The 9854-nt window shown below is 32.6% G+C and overlaps 1 protein-coding gene across 1 annotated transcript; it reads right to left on the reverse strand.

Annotated features, from left to right (window-relative positions):
* Positions 1-4527: 4527 nt before the first annotated feature.
* Positions 4528-7987, reverse strand: LOC140016885 (uncharacterized). The gene is made up of 7 exons (XM_072070980.1): positions 7292-7987; positions 6055-6141; positions 5936-5980; positions 5749-5844; positions 5503-5604; positions 5019-5173; positions 4528-4943 (listed from the first exon to the last, which is right to left on the reverse strand). Exons 1-7 carry the CDS (start codon positions 7889-7891, stop codon positions 4859-4861), a joined length of 1170 nt encoding a protein of 389 aa, XP_071927081.1. The 5' UTR covers positions 7892-7987; the 3' UTR covers positions 4528-4858.
* Between the last annotated feature and the right edge of the window lie 1867 nt (positions 7988-9854).

Genomic DNA, 9854 nt, shown 5'->3' on the forward strand with positions numbered 1-9854 from the left:
ACCGTACCATTCCCTTGTTCATTGGTAGTGGTATCATATTACATCGTCACATACAGGTCCTGAGTTTTTTGCCAAGTTTATCTCTTATAAAATTTTTTAAAAATTTTAACTACAATAATTTTAAAAAAACATTTTAATATACACTTCAAAATATTTAAAATATAAAAAAAAAAATTATCTTAAAAATTTTTCCTATAACTTTTACAGTAAGTTACAGGAAAATTTTAGACAAACATCTAAAAAATTCATTCGTCAAACGGAGCCATACTTCATCAGCATCCTACTTTAATTTTTTTTCCCTTAACTTTGTACACCTACTAACATAATAGATAATATATTTTTTAGTAGAATTAAAAAGGAATGTTCGTAAAGAATATATAGTGATACGGTGATATAATAAAGGTGAGATAGAAAATGGATCAGAAGGTGGGATAAAAACTCCTTTCAGAGGTCATTGGAATGCATTGTTTTCATTTTTCTTTTATTTTTTGGGGCTTTCTACTGCACCAACACCCGGTTTAGTCTAACTCTTTTTTTTTTTTTTTTTTTTGTAAAGTTTTTTTTCTAGCAATAGAGGGGTGAGCGGAGAGGGGATGGGGGATTTAAACCCAAAATTTCTAATTTTTGGTACTCGACCTTAATCATTAGACCAAAACCTCCTTCGTCAGTTTAGTCTAACTTGGTTTATAAAAGGGAGGATTAGACGAAGTTATATCCCATATCTAATTTTTCAATATCTATATTTAAACTTCCAATATATGAACTAATATTTTTTTTACTTCCTTTTTCTCTTTATTTTGATAAAATAGTGAAAAATACTATAGTCTTATTTGGGTATGGTACTCATGATTCTAATCTACTTACATCTTATTACATTGTTTAGTGATTTAAACTCTTGAAATTTTATTCTATATTCAACGAAGAATTTAGTCTCATCTATACAATACTCAAAAAGGATTATAGAATTCCCTAACATCAATTTCTTATGAATCTTATTGAAAATCATCCGGCACGAATTGACGAACCAAATAAGATTAGACATTACATAAGGCTTCCAAACTGGTGGCTGATTTTGCATAATTGCTAAAATAGGCCCTATATCTCGTTGATATACTAATAGGCTAAGATAGGTTCAAAGGATAGCAAAGTATTGTACTTTGTGCATATATTCTTTTCGCAATTAGGTTTATATCTCTAAAAATGAAAAAAAAAAATCCAAAGTAGGGTATGTATCAATAACCTTGTATATACTTGCATGAGTTTTTAATCATTATACTAAAGTAGAACTGCATAAGATTAATTGTTGCTATTCCCCAAGTAGGTTCTCTTATCCATTATACGTAAGATTAGCATAAGAATTGATAATCGGGATCTTCCAAAAAAAAAAATTTTTAATGCTTGGGGTAAAAATAAATAATTGTTTGGACTTCATTCCAGATTTAAGAAGAAGATATATATATATATATATATATATATATATATATATATATATATATATATATATATTAAAACAAAAATCTATGTCAGATATAAGTCCCATCCCATATAGTTAAAGGATAATTTCAGAAACCTCCCTTGAGGTTTTCGACAATTTTGCCTATCCAGATTTCAGCCTATCAAAGTTCAGTCTCATGTTTGCCATTTGCAGGAAGAGTAAATGATACAGGTGTTTTCCTTTTTGTCCTAATTATTGGTCAGAGACGATCTTTGAATGCCTTAGAAGACCAAGCCCTACCACAAATAAATTTTGCATAGCCGGCCACTCGAGTGTTTGAGAGGGTTTGGTTATCTCATCGAGTATGAAATTGCAATTAGTTTTTTATTTTTAAATTGCATCAGATTTTAACTAGTTTATGCTCTTATTGAAGCTCTGAACTCGAGTTGAGGTTAAATAGCTTTAATTTTGTATCAAAAGTTTTAAATTTTATGTTTCTTGGGTTGATTTCGAGGTAAATAACTCGAATTTTATTAACTAGAAAATTAAGTCTGAACAATTTCATATCAAGTCAATCTCAATTCGAGTATCAAAATCTTGTATGTAGTAGATTGAATTATTGTTTAAAACAAAACAGACTTTCAATAATATATGGGCCTGGATGAGTAGAGCTGAAGACTCTCAATTTTCTTGCCCTCCATAAATATATATAAGCGCAAAACATTACACTTGAGTGTCTTCTTCAGCGAGCGACAGCAAGTAACACTCTATAAATGGCCAAAACTTGGATAGACCCGATTTTCAAAGACCCAATGGTTGAAATTGTGGTATAATCTAGGCTATTGAATTTTGAAAAATCAGGTCTATCCAAGTCAAGTGTAAATCAACAAATATCTAATAAGGGACAAGCAGCAAATAAGTGCTCACAGGCAGTGGTAGAGCCAGAAAAAATTTTTAGTGGGGGTAAAAGCAATTCTAAAATTTTTTACCTACTTTTTTTTTGTTTTTTAAGGAAAAAAAATATTCACCAACAAGTACAAATGATGCATATATTTCATGAAAAACATCAAAAGACAAACTCAAAATTATTAATGTACTAATAATTTTATTTCAAAAACAAACTAAACCATTTACAATTGTTCATGAAGAGTTTTTATATTTTGATAACGGTTTACAACCTTTTCATTTTGAATTTCACGAAGTATATTTTTCTCAATATAAGTAACTAAATAATTATTCATCCAAGTGTCTTTCATTCTATTTTGTAATCGATTCTTTACTATATTCATCATTGAAAAAACCCTTTCTATGGTAACTGTAACAACAGGTAAAATCAAAGACAACTTTAAAAGCATATAGGCCAATAGATACACAAAACTCCAAGAGACATACTTGAAATTATATCAAATTTTTATAGGTATTATAAAAATTTAAGTGGGGTAATGGAGCCCTATAAACAAATAGATACACAAGACTCCAGGGGGATACAATTGAAATTACATCAAATTTTTATAAGTATCATAAGGGGACAGTGCGGCCCGTGCCCCAGCCCCAGTGTAAATCCTAACAAATCTTCACCTTGACAATAGTTTGAACTATCTACATATCTAATTTAGCAATAAGTTTCAAAAAAAAAAAAAGAAATAAAAAATAGAGGGGCTATCTATTTTTGAAGCTTTCTAATTATCCACAAAATCATCAATTTTCAAAACCCTAAATACCTATAGTAGGATTTTGACTTAGAGAGGGCGAATAGACAATCAATAAACAATAAAAAAAATCTTAAAAGAAAACAAATCACACAAACTGAAAGTTTAACCGATGATAACCAACAGATAAATATTTTTAATAACAAAAGACACCATATAAAGTCAAATATCAAATTAGACTCTCCACTACTTTATTTCCTATCAACACGAGGCATGCAAAATTAGACGACTCAATCGAAGGAGTTTCTTCAGAATGATATGCCTCTTCTTTGTCAGGAGATGGTTTTCACTTGAAAAAAGAATCAACTGTAAATATTTCAAATAAGTTTGACTACAAAAGATAAAATTAACTCATGGGCTAAATCATACAAAAATTAACTAAATTCTATAAATCACATTAAGGCTATGCAAATTAAGACTAAAATTCTAAGATACAAATTAGAATAAGAATAATTGACAAATTAGTAATCATATAAAAATTCTAAATGACAAACTTAAAATAAGAATAAGTTCCAAAGAATTAATGATTATGAATTAAAATATAGTTGAAGGAATTGTAAAGGGGAAAAAAATTAGACTCGCCTTTCGGAAGAGTAAATGAAATGTTTGAGATGAGTTTTATGCATTAACGCTTTAATCTCTAAGCTTTACAGGTTTTAAACGTGTGTCTACTTTTACCACAATTAGTTTTTGGTGCAGCATTTAAACCTAGAAATGTGAATTTGAAAGCAAATAGGCTGCATTTTTAATCATAAATGTTTCACCAAAAGCTGTTCATTTTTAATCAAAAAGAAAGGTGACGTGTCCTCGTAGCATAATAAGGCATTTGTTAATGATAATCAGTAAAATTTTCTATAAAAAAAAAAAAAACAAATTAAATTAGTCTTGCTGATTATATGACTTAATTGATTTGATTAAATTGTCTTTTCTGGCATTTGGCTCGAAACTGAACATAGTTTAGGTCATAGCTAAGGTACCAAGAATGATGTATGCAAATATAAATTAATAAGTGAAGAGTAAACCATAAAGCAATACGTAACAAGAAGGTAACAGATAAGGAATTAGTAAAAGTTTTTTTTTTTTTTTTTTTTTTTTTAATAGGTGATTGGATTCCTCTAGTACCTGTGATTAAGAATCGACCTTATTCTACAAGTTTCATGACACAATGAACTAAAGACAGATATCAGCAATTGCTGCAGAGAGGGAGAAGATATTTGAAAAACGTAAAAGACATCAGTCGGGGAGATCTCCAGCTCAATTTTCAAACTCTTTACCTTCCCCTTGTAAAAGCTTGGAGTCACCCTAGTACCAACAAGAAACTAGCAATATGTTCGCGGAGCATCATTAGTCAGTGTTTAGGCATCAGGTGGAAAGCCCAAGTCATTTCCTCAGTAAGTGCAAATCTGCAGCTTACAAATGCAGACCAGCTTAATAAACTTCACGCCATGACAAAAGTAAAGAATGGAAAACAGGTTTGAACACTAGCATTTCAACACCAAATATATTGGTACAAAATTTTCTACTGAAAACCACGGAATGAACTAACAAGGCTACCAAAACTCAGAGATTTCAACTGGTAGTGCTACAAAACTCGGAACTTTTACTCTCTTTTATCTCCTCTTTGAGGAAAGACGCGAGGGTCTTCAAAGTTCAAGCACCAAATCCAACGTTTAGATATGATTCGAAATAAATCTCACTCACAGAAACATCTCTTTTACTTCAGTAGCATCTCGGCAATCTGAACAGCATTTAGAGCTGCACCCTTGCGTATTTGATCACCGCAGACAAAGATATCCAACCTGTTGCAACGCCAGGCATTTAGCTCTTAAACGAATTGGAAGTTAAAGATAATGTTTCTGCGTTTGATTTATTACCCATAGTCTCCATCTTGAGAGACATCACGTCGAATTCTCCCCACTGCAACAGCATCTCTGTTTGAAACTTCTAGTGGAGTTGGGAAGTGATTGCCTGCACGGTCATCAATAACCACTACTCCTGGAGCATTCTCAAGTATATCCCTCGCAGTATCCTGGACAACAACATATTTTAGAACCTAAAGTCTATCCCAATGTTGGAAAAGAAAATTTAAGGATCTTATGAAAAACAAAGGCAATGATAAAGTTATATTCTTTACTAAGTTTCTCTGCCACAATACTCATAATGCTTTGGGTCTGAACCATAAACAGTAGGATGGGGTTTACAAACTTCTCGAAGGTATCTTAGTTTGTATCTAAATAACTTCAGCCTCAAATTCATACAATTTAACTCCAATCACACGTTCCACACCTAGAAGGAACGCGGCAAACAGAAATTCCATCCCAAGTAATATCATGAATGATATAGCACCAAAAGTATTACCTCGTGTAATGGCTTCTCAAACTGAAGATTTACACTCTCAGCATGTGCTCGCATAACTGGAACTCGAATGCAAGTTGCAGTGACTTTTACATTCGCGTCATTCTAGACAGGAACAGAGAAAAGGTTGTTAGTTTGAGTCAATAGATTCGTCTGTTAAAGTATCTAACTAAAATGTGTAATCAGATGCGCGTCTAATTCATCAAATATGGTAGAAAAATCTAGCGGAGATGGAATAAAAATGCTAACCCATATTTTCTTCGTTTCTTTTACTAGTTTCATTTCCTCCTCATTGTAGCCATTTGGGAGAACAGGTGCGTTATGTGAGAAAAGATTGAACGCATACTGCATATGGAGAACTTAACCGCATAAAAATTCAAAAAATAGATAAAAGCTAAATCCATGACAGTTTGTATTGTGTCACTGATTGACAAACCTGTCGCTTAAAGATTTTACAGGTTGGTTCCTTCCTATCAAGTACCTATACCACAAAAAAAAGGTGTTAATCTGTTGCATAAAAAGCTGAAAGGAAGCAGATGTTGATAGGCTGAAAACCTCACGAGTTTGCAGTTCAAGCTCTTCCATTGCAGCAGCACCAGCACCACTAGCTGCCTGATATGTACTAACAACCATGCGTTTAACCTGGAAATTGAAACACCAAACGAGATCAGTTAGGGGAAGGGGCGGCAGTAATGTCAAACTTCAACAAATTTGTGGAAACTAGTTGACTTGATCTAGATAAAGCAAGACATTAGAACATAGCATTCCGAACCAACATTCAAATATATATTTCCACCTTTCTCCATGTAATTAAAGCTGTCCATTACAGTGACATTACCAATAACAATAAGAAACTTGACAAGTTTCCTCCTTTCCCATGTACCATTTTGACTTTTCATTTCATTATCTTCTCGTTATTCTTCTTTCTCATTTGAACTGCCAAGCTGACCTTCACTTCAAAGATGGCAGGAATTCCATTGGCGACCAATTTCCAGTGCTAAGATAAAAAATTCATCCAAAAACTTATGGTCTACACACCACACTATTTACCGTCCACAAGCAACATAAAGCGTACCTTTATTAATCAGCTTAACACGGCTTACCAACCATTCATCAAAAAATGAATATCTACGACTAATTACTATGCTTTGAAGCCATTAGTACCAAAGAGAAAACCTTGCAAAAGCTACTTATTCCAAAACATAAGGTAGTTAAAAAACCACAGGGAACTAATCTGTCCAATGACACTAGGCATTACTCATCAATCTAAATACACCAGGCATCGCTCATGTATGCCAAGACCAAGATTCTCTTGAATCCTTGCCAAAAATAAATCAAACTCTCATAATTAAGGTAGCCTAAAATCTGTAAAGATACCTCAACAATTCAACAAAATTTCTATAAAACATATATGACGACATTACCCTGACCCATGCATCAATAAATCTCAAACCATCCTCCAATTTCAACAGAAAGCCACTATTACCAGGGTGACAGCTTGAATAAACTGATGAAAATCATTCACCCCAATCACCAAAAATCTCCATTTTTTCTCACAATCACGTAAAAAACCAGGCATACAAAAATGGGTTACACATAGGCGCCTAAATCACGATTTCTTCTTTATAATCAGACTCTCTTGAAAACTCCAAATATAGAAAAATTGCAAAGTAATGATCCTAACATACACCACATTTTCAACTACTTCCATTAAAAATTTCATCTTTTGACTTCCCATCTTCTAATAAAGAAAAAGCAAACAATATAACCAATTTATACCAAATTCACTCGCCTTGGCATGGCGATGCAGCGGAGTAGCTGCCATTAAACATATGATGGTCGAACAATTCGGGTTCGCAATCAATGCGCCTTTACCACTCCCAATCTTGATATGCTCCATAGCCTCCGGATTAACCTCTGGGACAACAAGGGGAACCCCATCATCCATCCTGAAAGCAGAGCTATTATCCACCACAATACTCCCATCTTGCACCGCCAACGGCCCGAATTTCTTGCTTATCGAACCACCAGCGCTGAAAAGCGCAATATCAATACCCTTGAAGCTTTCTTCATTCAGTTCTTCAACAATATAGGCCTTATCTTCATAAATTATTTCTTTCCCAGCTGAGCGTTTGCTGGCCAGGAGCTTAAGGGATCGGTAGGGGAAGTTCCGGTCGGACAATACGGAGAGGAATTCTTGGCCGACGGCTCCGGTGACGCCGACGATGGCGATTGAGGGGGCATTTTCCGTGAGTGACATTTTAATTGGGGAAAATGAGGTGCGTAGTTTGAAAGATTGTGGGGTTGGGGTGGGTTTTTTATGGAAAATGGTGGTGGTGGTGGTTGTGGACGGGTAATGGTGGTGGTGGAGGGAGAGGGAGGAGGGATTCATTTTGACGGCGGAGACGGTGAAGCTGGTGCTGGGAGTGGCGACTGAAGACGTTCAGGGTATCGGCGGCAAATCAACCACTTAACTAAATTTATCGTACCTGAATATCTTAAATTTTTGTATATAAGTATAAATAGGTTATTCAATAATACCTAATTTAATAAAATAAATATTATTAGATAACCCATCAAATCCAATTAACTCATTTAAAATTCTTTTTCTCCAAATCTCTTCTCTTCCCCTACTCATTTTGTTTTTCAAAATTTTTATTTTGTCATAATATTAACTACTTTTGTTTCATTATTATTATTAGTATTTGTTGGTTTAACTTATTATTTTATTTTCTCTTAATTTGTTAACTTACTCATTTTTCAGTATTATCAATTATGACAAGTTTTAACCTCTTTTTTTATCTTTCTAAAATGAAAATTTAAATTTATTTATGAAAAATATATTAGGGGTTCAAAATTTTTGGATAGAATTTTTATATTAACTTTTGTAGTACTTAGTTCAAATTTTTATATTCTTATTATTAAATAATATATAATTTTGTGATATAGAGTATCAATGGAGAAAAAAATTGGTAATTAGGCTTATTAAACATTATAAGTAAATATTTAAAACTAATGATGAGTACAAAGAGCGGTATAAATTGATAACTTAGTTTGCAAAAATGAATTTAAATGAGTTTACAAAAAGTTAAAAGAAATGGGTTATAAATGAGTAATTAGGTTACCCAATTCATTTTTTTACTTACCCATTTAATTAAATGGGTATAAATGAGTTGACTCACTTATACCCATTATCCATTTTATCCAACCCAAACCCGTCCAAATCATCCATTTTGACACCTCTAATTTAGGGCGTATGGTGGGAAAGTTGAAAAATGAGGGAAAAAGGGAATTTTTTGGGATTTTTGGAGAAAAACTAGTCAAAAGAAGTGACAAGAGGGGGTTGAAGAATTGGAATTTTCTATAAGTGTATTTTGGTTTTTTTTGGAGGGTTTAGCAAGAGTGCAATTAATCTTGAAAAAGTATAAGGGCGTTTAATTAGTAATATAACTATGTATATTAATATAATAAGTTAAGTATAATTTAGGACACTCGTTAAAAAAAATCTTTTTTATTTTATCTAATGCATAAGTAGATTCAATGTCATTTTTTTGAGTTAAATTAAACATTTTTGGCCATATTATTTGCAATCCGAAACGTAAATTTTATTTGACAAATTACCATTTTAATATGAGTGCACATTTAATTTCTCTATCCATCCCATACTTGCTAGGAATTTTTTAAAAATAAAGATAGCCTAAAACTAAAAAAATCCCTTCAATTTTCACATGTCTTCAATTTTTCATGTGCAGCATGTAGTTTTTTTTTTTTTTTTTGACAAATCTCCTATTTCAAAAGTGTTGTATCATGCACTTAAGTGGTAAGAAAGAAATTGTTTTAGTCACATAATTATCGTGCATGTGCCTATCATTTGATATTTCTCTTCATGCATTGTTGTACTCTGATTTATAGTATGATGGTTACCCTTGATTTTTTCCCCCTTCTCATGTATTTGGATAGGAGATTATTTTTAAAAAATTTTAGAATAAAACTATAGTACTTTTTTTTTGTAATATGATATGTGTGAAATAAAAATATTAATCAAAAATATAAAAATTAATGAAAAAATATGTTTATGATGCGACTGCCAAAAACCTGGTTCGAGCTGAGCTGTACCGAGCTGAGCTGATCGGGGACAGTTGGGAACGATGTCTGATGAATGAGCTATGAACCCTGCGAAGGAAGTGGAACAGCGGGACTAAAGTCCCCGGGATAACTCCGATGATTAAATTAGTAAAGTTTTCTGAGCAGAGTAATGAGCACGAGTGTTGTTTTTCACGTACCTTGTGTAGTCCTTTAGTGCTATATTTATAGGCTTGACCGGGTAGTAGTTTCCTTATTGGAGTCAAAGTCCC

This window comes from Coffea arabica, chromosome 11c (genome assembly GCF_036785885.1).
Source record: "Coffea arabica cultivar ET-39 chromosome 11c, Coffea Arabica ET-39 HiFi, whole genome shotgun sequence".
Classification (NCBI taxonomy): domain Eukaryota; kingdom Viridiplantae; phylum Streptophyta; class Magnoliopsida; order Gentianales; family Rubiaceae; genus Coffea; species Coffea arabica.